The following is a 17,099-nucleotide window of genomic DNA, read 5'->3' on the forward strand; positions in this document are numbered from 1 at the left end:
CACAAAATATAAAATTTTAAAGTGTTGGATAAAAATATGACTGGAAGTTCTGACGTTTTGTTCCTGTGCCCACTGCCCCGTCTTGACATCCCGCATCGGCAACCACTGCCGTGAGAACTTGGTATATGGATTTGGAGGAGAAAGAAAGACTATCCGTATTTCTGTTATTTGGAGAGGCATTTTGATATTTTTTCCCATTGTTAATTGTACATAGTTTTACTTTTATTTGTTTAAAATCCATATGCTACATTATTTTAAGACTTTAGAACCTCTCTCTGCCACAATTTTCTAAGAATATGTGAAAACGTATTTAAGATTTAAAGGAGTTTCTCCAAGATCTGACTTCTAAGGAAACCAACAACTTAAATAACATTCTTATAATAAATTTTTTTTATCTTTTTCTAAAATGATTTTTAGTTACTAAAATCAAGAAACACTTCAGTGACAATATTTTCTCACTAAGTAGTGCAAAAATAAACAGAAACACTCAAAATGCGTTAAGTTTATTAAATGGCTGACTTTGCATGGGAAGTCACTTACCACGGTGGAACAGAGAGCTGATGTTACCTTGTGGATGCAGAGTCGCCCGTTTGAGATGCAGCTCACCTGCCAATCACGAGCTGCGATTCCGAGTCTCTGCTCTTGTGACTTTCATACTCTGGCTCGTATTTGACCCCGCTGCTTGTTTCCTCTGCTAACAGCATCTTGGTGCACGGGCACATATTAAATCCTCTCCCCTCTCCCGTCAGCGTTCTCAGGGGCTTCACCGTGTTTCAGCGACAGGAGCACCATTGTCTCTTTACATCGTCTAAACTTAACCCCTCTATTCAGTGAAAACTTGTCAAACTGTTTTCTCATGATATAATATTAGAACAGTCAAAGAGAAATACTGTTTGTTTATATGGTTTATGTTCCATGGGCCAAACACAAGCATATAAGATATTGCATTTCTAGAGAGATGTTTCAGGTCAAAGTTTTCTTCTACTGAAGCATTCTGCAATGTATCAGACTAAAGCATTCAGAAAGAATTAAATGCTTTTCAAGTTATTGGACAATAAGTGATAAATTGATGATTAAAAACAGGTTGTTTTCCAGAGAGAGAGAGATGAATACATTAAAAACAATTGTTCTTTGAACTTCTCATTGGTCTTGTTACCATGCAAAGGGCACGATCTGCTGGCTGTGACACAAAAGCCATTCGTCAAGAGGCAAGATGGTGACAGAGAAAGGGCATTGAGCTAGTAAATTGGAAGATGGTGGAGTAGCATCCTAAGGAACCATCTTAAGGGAGTCTCAGAATCTTGAAGCAGTTATATAGGCCAGTGGGTTAGGGGAAGGGGTTAGGAATGTTGACCCTCTGGTGTTACAGGCTGGAAGCTGCCACACCACATAGACTCTGTCTGGGGGTCAGCACATTCCTTAGGCACTCAAAAGAACAAAGTCATCGTTTTATCACAGATGGGAGGTACATATACAAGCAGGGGTCATAAAATCTACAGAGCAGGTAGATCTCCTGGAGGGTGCATATCCAGCTGGGCTAGTTTGTCAGAGGTCATTCAAAGTTACAATATGGTTTCTTTTATGCAATATGGCTTCCCTTATGTCAACTTTGTGTTGAGCTGGTGTCAGTCTGCAGTATAAAATGTAGGATGTTAAAATATAGAGCTTTATATCCGAATGGAAACTAGGCCAGAAAGGTTTTTTTTTTTTCTTTTAGCCTCTTAAGTCTTTAGAATTGAAAGTAAAGCTAATCTCATCTGAGATAGATCAACCTGTTAACCTTGTTTATTTTTCCCTTTGCTATTAAACATTTCAAATAAATTCAATTTATGTAAATTTTAGAAGCATTGTCTCAACTTTCTTTATTTTAAGTGAATTTTCGTTGGTGTCTGTTTTCTCAATACATTTGCATCTGCCAATTCCTGTGCATTTGAGGACTTTGCTTAGGGTGTGAAGGATGAGAAAAATTTAATATGTGTGTGTGTATGTGAGAGAGAGAATTTTTATGTGTAAAGGTTAATTCTTGATAAATCTTTATAACTGTGTCTTGCTCTTTGAGAATAGCTGTGTATGATTGTCATCTTTTTCTTTTTTCCATATGGTTATCAAGTGTGGCTCATTTGTACTGTCAGATTGGGAACCAGTATTTATTGCAAAGATTAACTGTTTGGACCACTTTCATTTCTCTGGGACAATTCAAATGTTTATGCATCCAAAAATCTCTTTTCAAATGCAGATGATATATATAATATTAACTATTTATTTTAAAATTTTCATTTTTTCATTTTCCAGTGCGATCTTTTCTTTTTTAAGATTTTACCGGTGCTCTGATTATGCATTATGAATTTGTCATTTAAACTTTTCTTTTTCCAGTTTTGGCACAAAATTTTCGTGATTCACCTTAGTGTGTTTTTGAAAAAGAGTAGGGCAAAGAGAACTTTGTGGTTAACACTTCCTGATCTCTTTGGACTAGATGACATTGTTGGCAGATATGATGATCTGTCCAAGTCTGTGAATGAACGGAATGAAAAGCTCCAGATAACCCTGACCCGCTCCCTGAGTGTGCAGGATGGCCTGGATGAAATGCTGGACTGGATGGGAAGTGTGGAAAGTTCTCTGAAAGAACAAGGCCAAGTGCCCTTAAACTCTGCTGCTCTTCAGGATATCATCAGTAAAAACATTGTAAGTGACATTTAAAAACAAAACACGTTTAAATGAAAAAAATAAAATCCCCAACTGTTTAATAAGCTCCAAGGATGGCAAGATTTAAGATAAATTTAAGGATATAGAAAAAGAGATATTTCCTGAAAATCACTGTGGAAAGCTGTGCTTGCATGGAGGCAAATGTGTAAAATGATTTTTCTGTGAAGGAGTACGGAAAGAGCTTTGTATACTTTTCCATGAATATTAGTCCTTACTGAGGGCTTCCACATGCGTGGAGTTCTGTCTTGTTTATCGTTGCTTCAGCCGGCTGCACAGGAGGTTAATCAGATCAGTCTTGTTGTCGTCTAGCCTTTTAAAAATTAGGACCATGGATAATCCCTGGACTCCAGCAGCTCCCAGGGGTTGCTGAGTAGCAGCCGCCTCCTGCCTCGCTCAGGCAACTTGCCAGCTGTTCTCCACTCTCCCCTGAAGAGATCTGGGGTGGAACTCCTCAAGGGATGGATCAAACTTGTCAGTCAGTCCCAACTGTTAACCTTCCTTAATCACAGGTTGTTCAAGCTGATGTTGTTATGAATAGTAATTTTTAGAAACATCACTGTAAAACGTATGTGATATTTGGTTCGTTTCAGATGCTGGAACAGGATATTGCAGGTCGTCAGAGCAGTGTAAATGCCATGAATGAAAAAGTGAAGAAATTTATGGAAACGACAGACCCATCGACCGCGTCCTCACTACAAGCCAAGATGAAGGACTTGTCTGCTCGGTTTTCAGAAGCAAGTCATAAACACAAAGAAAAACTTGCCAAAATGGAGGAGCTAAAAACCAAAGTAGAGCTCTTTGAGAACCTCTCAGAAAAGCTCCACACATTTTTAGAAACAAAAACTCAGGCTCTTACTGAGGCAGATGTGCCTGGAAAAGATGTTACTGAGTTGTCTCAGTATATGCAGGTACGTCTTCTGTAATATTCACGAGGCTGATCAAGAAGTATGTTAACAGTTAAGACAAGCTCATACATTTATTAGCAGAACTGTAATTAGCCATCATCATTTTAATTGCTGATGGATTAGTAAAGATCTGTGCTTTTCTCCTTTAAAAATCTCAAATCTCATCTTCTCCTTGAACCCTTTGCTCATTGATTAGAGATGAACACCATTTCTCATGTGTACACTTTCCACATATCATAGATGATTTAAGTATCTTACGTGCCAGAACCCACAAAGAGACAGAATGCAAAGAGTGCATTTTTATTTATTTTTTTAAAGTTTTTTTGCTTGGGAAGGTTGGCCGAGCTAACGTCTGTGCCAGTCTTCCTCTATTTTGTATGTGGGTCACCGCCACAGCATGGCCGTGGACAAGTGGTGTAGGTCCGCACCTGGGAGTCAAACCTGGGCTGTGGAAGTGGAGTGTGCCGAGCTTAACCACTAGGCCACGGGACTGGCCCCAAGAGTATGTTTTTAAATTAAAGTTTACTGTATTCTCTTTCAATCTGCCAGCCGGCATGTTTGTTTCTATGTAGAGTACTGTCCGTAGGCAGGATCATTCTTCTGTGAAATTCTGAATAGAGCCATTCTGGCCCCATACACACCTCTTGATGGAATGCCATTTGAAGATCAACTAACATCTTGTGTTGATTAAATATCTAAACGCTTTGTAGGAATCAACTTCTGAATTCTTAGAACATAAGAAAGATCTGGAAGTTTTGCAGAGTCTCTTGACGGAGATATCCAGCCATGGCTTGCCAGGTGATAAGGCTTTGGTTTTTGAAAAAACAAATAATTTGTCAAAGAAATTCAAGGAAATGGAGGATACCATCAAAGAAAAGTAAGCACCACTTAAGAAATTGGATTTTATTCTACTTGATACTGATTAGAATGAATTATTTTTATTTACTTATATAGACACCTAAAATAGTTTTGAAAACTTGAGAGTAAGCATAGGGCTGCTTTATAAGTGACTTTATATTGATAAATTTTTTCGCTATTAACATTAAGTATATTTTTGTTAAAATATTTAGGAGGGAAATTCAGTACTGCTTACATATAAGTAGAAAGCACTATGTAAGAAAAATGGTGGTGGTGGTGTATTACTGAAAATCATCTGAACTCACTCTAGTCTCTGATGCCTTTGGCAAATACCGCGTTTTTATTTGCAAAGGCAGAAATGCCCTTGAAAGATAGCTTGTGGTTTATTGCTTTCTGGGTTCAATTCAGAAGCCTTGTGCAATTTCAACGTGGTTCTTGATGACCTTTTTTTGTAAAATATTTCACTTTTTAAAGAGTTGTAGATAAGACGTGACTCCATGAACAAACAAGATAACAAAGAAGAGAAGGGACCTAAGTTGAGCTAAAAGCTGTACAGAGATAAGCCTTGTGACTGAACTGTCACATTTCTGATCTCATGTTAGTTTAGAATATATATCTGGTTTTGCTAAAGTTTATACAGAAGACCCCAGAAAGATAGAAAATAGTTCTCTTTCAGCTATTCTTTATTTCTTCACAATTCTCCACCTAAAACTTTTGAGTGCTGTCTGTACTAATGGAGCTCTATTTTCTATCTTGTCATGTAATATTTAATTCACATTGCGCAGAAGAGATGTTCTTGATTTTCCTAGGTAAACACTGGGTTGTTTCTTCTTTCGAATGGGTCCAATTTTACAAGCACGTTGTCCTCCGTAGTTAGTCCAGCTGCAGTGGACTCTTACGTGCCAGTATTCCACACACTTGCACATGTGCACATGTCATCCACGTCCCAAATGTAACTGTCTCACGGCTGTTCCTCTGTGGGGCATGTGCCCTCCCTCCACCTGCTGAGCGTACAGAAGGATCCGTGTCCTTCACCTTGGAGCTTCCTGAGGATCTGTGGGAAAGGCATCCCTTGGAACTCTGCAGTCACTAGGTCTCACCTTGTTTTTGATGACTTAAATCTCTACTTTCAAAAGCACCCAGTTTATCCATCTGCTAAAGTGACTGTAGTAAAGTACAGAAACCACTAGGTGGCGTCGTGTTTTCCCCGTGTCAGTGATTTGTAAATGTTTCTCTTCTGGTGCTGTGCCTGCTGGCATTAAGCACCATATAAAGTGGACAGATCAAAGCTCACTGAATCTAAATAATGTTAAAACTGTTTATATAGCCTCAGAGTTTATGTAGCCTTATAGAGTGCTATTACATATGGGTTACAGATTTCTTTGCTGCTCCTGTCTTTATCTGTGGACCTTGCCTCTGAGGAATAGACAAATAGTTATTTAGTTGATTTCACTTACCACCTGTGAAGCCTTTCCTCCTGTAGCAAGGGGCTAGTGTGTGCATGGGGAAGATTTTTCCTTAATATTAAGCCTGATATGGGGATAATTATTTATTAGTAATTAGTCCTTTGGAGCATCTTTTTTCTGTGGCTTAAATTCTTCAGTGATTTTTGTTATCTAGGAAAGAAGCTGTATCTTCTTGTCAAGAACAGATGGATGCTTTCCACGTCCTTGTTAAATCCTTGAAGTCATGGATAAAAGAAACAACGGAAAGAGTTCCCATCGTGCAGCCTTCTTTTGGTGCAGAGGATTTAGGAAAATCTTTGGAAGAAACTAAGGTGAAACATTGTGTCTAATCCTAATTTCTCATTTGCATGAGAGGTTAGAAGACTAATAGTGATTTGCTCTTATCTAATATCACATAAGTTAGATCCTCATGTATGTACGGTATATTTTTGTGATATTTGGAAATCATGACATGGGGTTAACGGATCCTTTTGAGGAAAGACACAAACTTTCAGTTAATTTGCTTTTTTTTAATGGGATGTATTAGTGAGTTACTGACCTAGTACTCAAGTTTCCTTCCCCACCAAATCTCTACTTAGTTTCGGTTATTTTTTATACAATTTCTCATAATTTTAAGTAAAAGATCCTTCTCTTGAACTCAGCATTTGACTTTAGCTTAGATATATCACTAGAACCAGTATTTGAAGATAAAACTTACCTGAATTTCTAGTACAAATGGTGGACAAGTCATCTGGCTCAAGTCGTAAAACCTATGACCAGTTATGGCAATTCTTCCACTCCAAATTTGTGGCAGTGTGTGTTTTTAAAAATTCATTGTAATTTTGATGATTAAAAGTCACTATTAAATGGAATTCTGAATTCCCACTTACTTTTTTATTGTTTCTACTACATTTCTTCTTGTAACTTGGCTGTTACGTAGCACAGTTTTCCACACTTTCAGTTGACAGTTACTTTGGAACCCAAGGCAGCCAGGATTGCCTGACTTCCACTGTAGCTAAGAGCAGAATGGAGGATGGACTGGACCCCACTTCTCACTGCCAAGAGTGTTAACAGTCATCAGGGCTGTTGGAACAAATACGGATGATGCCTTTTTCCTCCATCCACTCCCCCACAAATCAGGAGCCACAATCATCATTGTTTTAAGATCTGTTTAAGAAGTTGTACTATAATGTGTAACTTTGAAAATATTTGGAAGACTGAAAAATAATGTATTTTTATATCTCAAGAAATTGCAAGAAAAGTGGAGTTTAAAAACACAAGAGATTCAGAAAGTAAACAACAGTGGGATCTCACTATGTAACCTGATAAGTGCTGTGACTACCCCTGCAAAGGCCATAGCAGCAGTTAAATCAGGTAGGTGCATTATTTACATTCATAGCAAAAACCGTAAGAATTGGGTCCACCCATGTTAAAGTTTATTTGTGTGTGTTATTTTCTAAATTAATGCAGAAAATAGCATCAGCAATATAAAGGGAAAGTGACAAGAAAGATGGCGTCTGTAAACACACTAAAAGCTGCCATGGAAAAATATCTGTCTTAGTCAAATTTCAAATCCCTCTTATGCTTCATTTTATTAAAGACTACAATTAAAATGTAGGCAAACTAATATGTCAGAATAAGGAGCATAATATGGGGGAAGGGGAATGATCATATTCCAGTGTGTTTGGTTTTTTCTTTAATTAATGGAGATGTTGAAATTCCATTTGAAATATTTGATAAGGACGTGAGTCTAGTCTCCTGAAGAAGTGAGGGAAGGAAACAGGTTCTTTTCTGTAAGGTGGAGGTCTCTTGTTTTAGTCCTGTCTGCTTAATTCCTTACACTGTTCCCAAAGAAAACAATTATATAGTATGTTAGCCAGCGTATCTAAATCACAATCTTAATCATGGCTGAGCCACTCTTCTCAACAGAAGGGAGAGTCGTGTATAAATAATGATTCCAAAATTAAGTTGTGGATATAGTTTTAAATTCAAAACATTTATATTGTTGTCAATATCAGTTTTTTTAAAAAAAAAATCCAAGAATAGACAGAAGGAGGTCTCAGATCTTCATTCGGAGAGTTTCTGAGTGTCCTCTGTGGTTCATGTGTTCTGCCCAGCCCCCAGCTGTCCCCATTGTGAGACCGATGTCCCAGCTGGGCCTCTCTCAACCAGCCATTCATTCCGCTCCATTAATCCCATTTCAGGGAATACTCATATTGTAGACGGTGTGATGATCTCTCTTTTTCTCTCCTAATCAGATTCCCTGAAATGTCAGATTATTTTTTTTTTGAGGAATTCTATTGCATTTTATTTTAGTTCTTCGTGTCCACTTTATATTTGTTTTTGTTTTTCTATTTTTCTAACTGTCAAGCATGGTATGAATTAATCTTGAGCATCTTCAGGATATTTCTACTTCCATCTGGAATGCCATTGTGTGTGTTTTTTCTAAAGAGACAAAACTTCAATTAAGAACCAGATATTTAATTGTTTTCTTTGGTTAGACTTATTTGGTTGATTTGGGGAAATGTCTTTGTGTTTTGGATAGGGAGCCAATGCATACTAGCATGACAAACTCCAATTAATTTTTTAAAATATTCTGGTTATGAAGAAGGTCCCCGTGCTGGATGTTTATGTAATTAAAGAGAAATGGTTGTTACTGCTCACAGAGTGGTTCCTATTTGCGAGGCAGTGGGTTAACTGTCTTTAATTCCCACAGTGGTCTTGCAAGAGAGGTGTTATTATCTTCATTAGTTTGGTGGGATGACCATTAGTTTGTCCAATCTCACAGCTGGTAAGTAGTGGGCCGGGATTTCAATTCACTGACTCATGCACCAGAGCCAGGCCCGTCTGTCCGCCGGGTTCTCCTCTCTCTGTGTTGACCTCACGTGAGTTTAGTGAAAGGTGGTTTTTTTTTCACTTTCAACTTTTCTGTCTTGTCTTCTTGTGTCATTCTGCCTCCATTAAACCCATGATAACGCTGTGTAATCGCACGAGTTTGCAGTTCCTTAAGTAAGGCAGACATTTTTTTGTGGGTCACACTTAGGTGTTGAGCCCCTTCTGAGCTACACAGACTTTATCACTAACATAACTTAGCAGTAAAGCAACTTTATCACAAAACCGTTTTATAAATCCATATTTAATAAGTGATATATATAAGTTTTCTGAAACTGTGTTTAACGAGCTCGTTTTACTACTTAAAGAGTAAATTTTATATAGAGGAGAGGATATAGCTTGATCTTTAAATTTTGGACCTTCATTTGGTTTTGAAATTGAATCACTATTTTACATTTTTAAATAGCAATACCATGTTTACGTGATTACTATTTATGGGGCTTAATTTAATGCCATCATCTATAATGTGTAGAAATACTGTGGAAATCTACGGTTACTTCAGCATTTACATTTTTGCAGGTGGAGTAATATTAAATGGTGAAGGAACAGCCGCAGATACCCAGGAAATTTTGGCAAATAAAGGTGAATAGTAACTTTCAGTGCTTATTGATTAGTCATTTGGCTATTTATTTACTTATTTTTTGAGAGAAATATCTTTTTAGAGGTAAACAGCTATATTGAAATTTCAAGTTTGAATTAAAATGGTATTGTTTAATTTAATAGTCACATTCTCCATAAATATATAACATTTCATGTAATTTTGTTCATCTGAAATTAGTGGAATCCAGTAGTTCATTTTGACATTTGATTACGTTTCCTTTTTTTTGGTTAATTTGAGATATTTTGTCACTAGGGATAACATTTGAGCTATTTTTTTGAGTTTGATGCCTGAGGAATTCATAAGTAACATTTCATGATTTTGTTTTTTTATTCCATTTAAGATATCTATTTCGTTTCACTTGTATTATGCAATGTTCCTAAATGATTTGTCATTTTAACATTATAAGAGGATCTAACCTTTTAGTTCTAAAAACTCTATGACTTTATTCTAGTAGCCTTAATACTGACAAAATATGGGGATATAACATAAAGCAAAATTTTATTTCTAGAGCTGTACCCCAAACACCCTGAAAATGTGTCAGTATAATCTTTTTTTCTTACTCTTAGGATTAACGTCCATTAAAAAGGAGATGACTGACATAAGCCATGGCTATGAGGATCTTGGCCTCTTGCTTAAGGACAAAATAGCTGAACTGAATACTAAACTCACGAAATTGCAGAAGGCTCAGGAAGAATCCAGTGCGATGATGCAGTGGTTACAGAAGATGAACAAAACGGCAACCACGTGGCATCAGGCACCCACCCCGACAGATGCTGAAGCTGTGAAGACCCAAGTTGAGCAGAATAAGGTATCTTGTGTGGGTCCATTTACTGAAGACATGGAAGAGAACAGATGAGCATTCGGAGCTGAGCCCTGGTGGTCAGAACGCCTGTTCTGATTTCCAGCTCTATAACCGTCAGCAAATAATTTGCCAGTTTGGTTTAATGTGCCTTTCTGTAGAGAATGATGCTAAGAGTCACCTGGTTTTGCACACGGACATAAAGATGAGTGAACTATTGGGCGTAAGCAACTTTGCCACCTTTAAATCAGTTTAAGTCTGGGATTTTAACCAGTCAACTATTGGAAAAGATTTATTTAAGGCTAAGTGTATTAGGGATCTGTTCTGTCCAGTATAAAATAGGGTAGCTCATGCCCTCTCTTTCTTTAATAGATGGTATTTCTGTCTGCAACTGTCAAGGTTGGGAAAATGGTTTTACATTATGACAATGATGGCAAAAATGTCTACAAATTACTAACCTATATTTGAACTCTATAATGTCCGGAAAAGTGCTTATTGACTAGTACATTCTGAAATCTGGCAACCTTCGTCAAGACTGATTTTCTTATTAATTATAATCTTACCGATGTCATCTTTCTTTTTTCCAAAGGGATTTGTTTGAGAATTATATGAAATTCTTCCTAGGCAGTAGTGGGGCTGAGAGTCCTTATCTCTGTAGCTATAGCATTCCTCTGGGGGACTCTTTTATCAGATAGTTGAAGACTAGTTAAGAAGAGGCAAGGAGAATAATTAACTGCTGAATCCAGGTTCCTCACCCACTTAGCATTTAACAGTGGATCTTTTCCTGTTTTGGTCCTGCTAGAGAAAAAAATGCTCTGTCATAAATGTGTTTTTGTCTTTTGATGTTGGCATACTTTAATGTAGTTATTTTTTTTTTCCTTGTTAGTCATTTGAGGCAGAACTGAAGCAAAATGCAAACAAGGTGCAGGAGTTGAAAGACAAACTGACAGAGCTGTTGGAGGAGAACCCAGACGCTCCAGAGGCCCCCAAATGGAAACGGATGCTGACAGAAATAGGTATGTGCTATTTCTTACCCCAGAGTCCCTGAACAGAAGTGCAGCCATTTTTTAAAATCATAATCTTTGTCTGAAAATATTTATCCAGCAGCCTCACTTATTTCTGGATTTCCTTTAGTGTTTCGGATCTATTTTTGCGTGTAGTGCTGAGACTTGGCATATCTTGTATTTTTCTTGCTAAACACAGTAACTAAATTTATTTTTATGAAGAAGATAGATACTAGTTAATAAAATGCTGTGCATTGAGTAACATGGTTTTCATTCTTTTTATTTTTGCTGGCTTTTTGGTGCTTCTGATTTTTTTTATGCTTTATTATATTTTAAAGTTTCCTTTTCATTTATTTGTCTGGAAAAGGTAGGCTCCCTTCTCCCTTACGGAGTTTCTTCTGGGGCTCCTCCAGCCCCCTGCTTTATGCTTGTCTTCTCTTCCCGTGACCAGTGTTAAAAAGCAGCTCCCCACAGAAGTCTGGTCTTTTGGGTTTTTATCCAGAGTTATCCCACATCCTGATCCTGTCCCTATATACGGTGTTCCTCATAGGTACAGAATTTTCTTCAAAAGCCCTATTATTATAATGATATGGAAAATGAGCCTGAGACAATGATAATAATTTTCCCTATGTCATGGTATTGTTTGGAGAACTCAATGAGCCACTGTGTGTGTACAGCTCAGATGAACAGGACCTGGCACGTAGTACGTGCTGTGTGTTTAGTATGATTATAATAAGAGCTACTTTACTTTCAATTTTTCCATTATATTTAGCTAAGTATTGTTCTTCCTTTAGAGTCGGACATGCTGTGATAAATTTAGACATCTCTAAGTGTATTTTAGTTTGAAAAGGGTGATCCTAAGGGACCTTACCGTTCAAAGGTATATTTAATCCAATTATAGAGACTCCCATTGCATTATAATTAATTTGTCCCTAATTCAGTGGCTCTCACCTGAGATATCAGAATTACTTGGGGGAATATTATCAAGACATTTTAGAACAGGGGTAGGAATGAGGAATGTGTATTTGAAAAAAGCTTCCTGATAAAATTTTGATGTTTCTCCCTCCTAATTTATTGCTTTAATTGCATTATTTTGTCATCAGATTGTGTTTGACTAGAACACGCCATATAGATTGTCATTCGCTGAGGTTTCAGGAATTGGGTTCTATTGAAGTCAGCCCTTAGTGTATTGTCCTAGGTGAGAAATCTGTCAGACCAGCCAGTCACGCCCATCAGTGAATGTTTGAGTGACCGATGTGCTCAAGTTCTGGTCAGCAGAGCTTGGCTTCAGGGAGCATGCCATCCTGAGGGCAGGAGAGCAGGAAGGGGATCCTGGCAGAGGGTGCGATCCAGTGGAGTTGTAAAGGAAAGGTAGGAGTGAGCATGTCAGGTACGGGGCCCGTATGAGCAAAAGCCTGTTTGGATGTTCATCAGGGCTAGCTCAGAGCGTTCATCTCGGGGTGCAAACCCTCTGGTGCCAGTTGATGGGAGGCCCTCAACGTTAAGCCGAGCTCTCTTGATTTTACCATCTAGGTGGTGAGCAGTTAGTTATTGAAGAATTTGAGCAGGGAAGTGACCTATTTAAAAGTGGGTTTTTTGGGAAATTATTTTAGAATCAAATGGATTGCAGCTGAGAAACACTAGCAGCAGGGAAGACAGCCAGAAGATTGGTAGTCTAGGTCTGTGGTTCTCAAAAGGGTGCTCCCAGGAGCAGCAGCAGCAGCAGCTGGGAACTTGTTAGAAATGCAAAATTTCAGGCCCCACTACTGACCTACTGAATCAAAAACTCCGGGAGTGGGGCCCAGCAACCTGTGTTAACGAACAGTCCCTCCAGGTGATTCTAATGCCGCTGAAGTCTGAGAACCACTGGTCCAGGCAAACCATGATGAGGACCAAAATGGAGTTAGGGCGTCGGGAATGTAAAGGATGGGTTTAAGGTTTTATGATCAAGGTGGTAGGAGAGTCATGGAAGAACATTCTGAATTATTACATCTCAGTGACATGAGAGAGACAATAACTTTTGAACAAAATCTAAAAGTCAGAAAAATGCCCCAGTTTTGATAGGAATATAGTGAATTTTATTTTTTAATGTTGGGTTTAAAGGGTTGGTGAGACTTCCTAGTGTAACTTCAAGGAAGTGGTTGCTAATGTGCAGTTTGAATAGAAGAGAGTGATGGGGCATAAAGATACAAATCTGGGAGTCATTTGCCGAGAACTGATCATTGAAGATTTGGTGGTAAAGAAAAGGATTAATGTTTACTGTTCTAATAGGTCAGGTGTTGTTGAATAAACAGACTCCATAGGACTTCTAGGAGGAATGAGGGATCTCAGGATCCTGTCTGCTTTAAAGAATATTCCATATTCTATGTTATCTTCTAAAATCAGATTCAAATCTATTTTTCGTATACTTCACTTGACACACAACCATCAGGACCATAAAATCTGTATCATTAAATGCAATTAACTCTCTTAGATTAGAGTTAAATTATGTAAGCAGAGTTATAAGGATGGAATGATAGCCATAATATTATATTATCATTTTGAGTCATATCCTGTAGTCTTCGTCGATATAGTCATATTAAATGCATAAAAATCAAACACCAGTTTCATCCTTTGTCTTTTTCTTTTAGATTCTAAGTGGGGAGAACTCAATCAGTTGACAGTTGATAGACAGCAGAAACTGGAAGAATCCTCCAATAACCTAACCCGGTTCCAGACTGTAGAGGCTCAGTTAAAACAGTGGCTTGTGGAGAAAGAACTGATGGTCAGCGTTCTTGGGCCCTTGTCGATTGACCCAAATATGCTCAACACACAAAAGCAGCAGGTGCAGGTGAGTACAACTTGACTTAACAAGACAAAGGTTTTCATTAGAAATACATGAGCATTGGACGGTATGGGCTTTAACTGCCTTGGAGTGTGTTTCTAATGTTTCCATTGCCCGTAAGATACCGTCCTGAGGTTAGTGGGAAACCCCAGAGAAGTCAATCTATGAGGCATCCCAGAGTTGTCTCCTGAGCCTGCTGAGTGGGTCAAGTGCCCTGATCGTTTCAGTCCTATTGTGGTTTGTGCGGACTCTTCTAAAAGGGGCCTTCTTTGAAGTATTAATGTGATTGTATAAATAATAACATTTTTATGAGAAGCTAGTATATGCTTTTTTTGTTTAGAAATTATTCTTTCGAGGTTTTGTTTATTTTGATTGTGGTAGTAGATAATGAAACTTTTAAAACTCATGCAATACAGCCCTAAGGGGAAAGAGACAGAATAAGAAGAGAAGAAAGAATAAGGGAATCACAAAGGGAACCTTGAAACCCCGTGGGTTAGTTAGACTAGTCTAATTATAAGTGGATAAATCCACAAGGGGAAACGAAATCCATCCAGTTTAAGTCAGATGGAATCGCGGAAGCTCCGTGGTGATTTCGGTTAGATTTCTTTATGTCTGAGTGGTGATATGAGAGCAGTGAGGTTGAGCCTGTGCTCCGAAAATACACTCAGTCTTGGTGGTTTACAGTCATGTGTCTTGGTCCATGTATGTTCTTCATCTGAAGAGAATGAACACGAAAGCTATAAATAAACATTTGGGGAGAAATAATTGTCCCTAGTCTTGGTAGTCTCCCAGAGAAAGATAAAATATTGGACTGAAAAAAGGACATTTTTGGATCATTCACTTTATAATGAGAGCCAGTGTCGAGCCTGCACATTCTGAGCAACATGATATATGGGCTAAAATCTTTCTAATAAAGACTCTAAATGTCAATAAATCTTATGCTAAAAAAAAAAGAACCTTTGTAAATCAATGTACTTTGAGTTAATGTATTCTAATACTGTTATCACTGTGCATTTCCTTTGGTGTAAAATGCTATAGAGTATTTTAAAAATCCTACACAGAAAAACACAGGTGGGAAAAAACAAATGTGGTGTTACTATGATGTGAACTTGTCCAATAGCAGTGTTTTCCTCTGTATGTGAAAATTTATATGTGAATTGTTACTCATGTTGGCCAGACTACCAAAAATAATTCTTCTCTTCTTTTTCCCCTTTGGGGGATGTCATTTTAGACAAAACGTTATCTCTGTGAAGCACCGCTGCTCTTTGGATTAGTTTAAGCTAATTGCATTGCCCTGGAAATAAAAACTAGGAAAGCAGTAACGAAAATAGAAACCAGATAAATAAGTGCCATTTCTGTCTGTTTAGAGACTTAAAGCGGTGTGTTCTGTAATTGATTATCCAATAATCTGCGTGTTTGTTTACCCTCGTTCCCTCTTCACCTTAGATTCTGCTGCAAGAATTTGATACTCGGAAACCTCAGTACGAGCAGCTGACAGCAGCTGGCCAGGGCATTCTGGCCAGGCCTGGGGAGCACCCTTCCTTCCACGGGATTGTGAAAGAGCAGCTGGCGGCTGTGACCCAAAAATGGGACAGCCTCACAGGACAGTTGAGGGACAGATGTGACTGGATTGACCAAGCCATTGTTAAAAGCACGCAGTATCAAAGCCTGCTGAGGAGCCTCTCCAGTAAACTGGGTGACCTGGACAGCAGGCTCAGCAGCAGCATGGCCGGGAGCGCACACCCCGATGCCATGAACCAGCAGTTGGAAACAGCCCAGAAAATGAAGCAGGAAATAGAGCAGGAGAAGCAGCAGATCAAAGAGGCCCAGGCGCTCTGTGAGGAGTTGTCAGCCCTGGTGAAAGAAGAGTACTTGAAAGCAGAACTCAGTAGGCAGCTAGAAGCCATCTTAAAATTATCAAAGGATATTGAACAAAAAGCAGGTGTGTCTCTCTTCTTTCAATATGTATATTTCCTGGAAATAGAGAGCCTGTATTGCCTATTTCCAAGCTGTTGCCAGGAATCCAGGACCCCAGAGAGAATCTGCCCCCGTTGAGAGCAGAGATGAAGAGGAGGCCCTCACACGAACGCAGAGAGCCGTTCTGTGTTCATGTGCGCATGCACTCTCAGGGTCATGCTGCACAGATGGTAGAGAGACGGTCTGTGGGCAAAAGCCACTCAATGAAGGCCCATTAAAATTTCAGGTATTCCAAATTGGTTTTTAAAAGATGTCAACGTTTTTGCTGTGTGAAAGTCTTATTGCCCCCGAGAAACAGATGAATACAGTTATTAAAAAGGCTTTGCATCATTTTCTCATCTGCAGTTACTTTGTCTGATTCTGTCACAGAAAGTTTTTCTAGAGCAATGTGTGAAAGAGAAGCATCTGGTACTTTCCTCTCTCACCTGCTTGTGGCCATAATTTGGTGACAGATGTGCCAGTATTGCTCAGAGGCACCAGCAGTGAGTTAGTGGACTTCGGAAGGGCCTGCCAAGCTGTGTGCACCTAGTCGATACTCAGTTTCTGTTTTTTAATTGATTGGATTTGTTTATGGATCATAGCAACCATTTCAGACTTACTCCTTTATTTTGACATGATATTGATGATAAATATTAGCTATTAGATCAAGATTATTGTTATGAACACTTTTATGTGACAAGCATTAATCTAAGAACTTTACACGTACTATCATTTCACTGCCACACAGCTTCTATTAATGTTGCCAGTTTACATTTGGAGAAGTGAGGCTTAGCGGTTTAATTGTTGCCCAGGGTCTGCAGCTCTTGAGAGGTTGAGCCGGGAATCAAACCTGTGCCATCCCCATGTGCTACATTATACTGCCTCCATGATATGTAAAAATCGTAGAAGTGGGAGAGTCATATTTGATAAGAGATGGATTATTTATCAGCGTAACTCAGAACTTTGAACAGCTGTCACTTACCCATCCCAGAATGGAGATGACTCTGGTATCTAGCCTTGTCTCTTTTCTTGCTGTAGTGCCTACCTCTTGCTCCTTTTCCCCTTTTGTCACTAACTGAAGCTCACTTGTAGTTCTTATAGTCAGTGTTAAC

At 38.6% G+C, this 17,099-nt stretch overlaps 1 protein-coding gene across 24 annotated transcripts in view; it reads left to right on the forward strand.

Annotated features, from left to right (window-relative positions):
• Positions 1-17,099, forward strand: part of DST (dystonin) — a 439,342-nt gene that overhangs the window by 330,028 nt on the left and 92,215 nt on the right. For all 24 annotated transcript variants that reach the window (XM_046639567.1, XM_046639575.1, XM_046639568.1 and 21 more), the window contains 10 exons: positions 2,474-2,682; positions 3,294-3,611; positions 4,319-4,485; positions 6,087-6,243; positions 7,159-7,285; positions 9,323-9,385; positions 9,971-10,212; positions 11,090-11,219; positions 13,838-14,037; positions 15,478-15,973. In XM_046639567.1, coding sequence (XP_046495523.1) covers positions 2,474-2,682; positions 3,294-3,611; positions 4,319-4,485; positions 6,087-6,243; positions 7,159-7,285; positions 9,323-9,385; positions 9,971-10,212; positions 11,090-11,219; positions 13,838-14,037; positions 15,478-15,973 — 2,109 coding nt within the window. The remainder of the gene's footprint in view (positions 1-2,473; positions 2,683-3,293; positions 3,612-4,318; positions 4,486-6,086; positions 6,244-7,158; positions 7,286-9,322; positions 9,386-9,970; positions 10,213-11,089; positions 11,220-13,837; positions 14,038-15,477; positions 15,974-17,099) is intronic.

This window comes from Equus quagga, chromosome 15 (assembly GCF_021613505.1).
Source record: "Equus quagga isolate Etosha38 chromosome 15, UCLA_HA_Equagga_1.0, whole genome shotgun sequence".
NCBI classification, from domain to species: domain Eukaryota; kingdom Metazoa; phylum Chordata; class Mammalia; order Perissodactyla; family Equidae; genus Equus; species Equus quagga.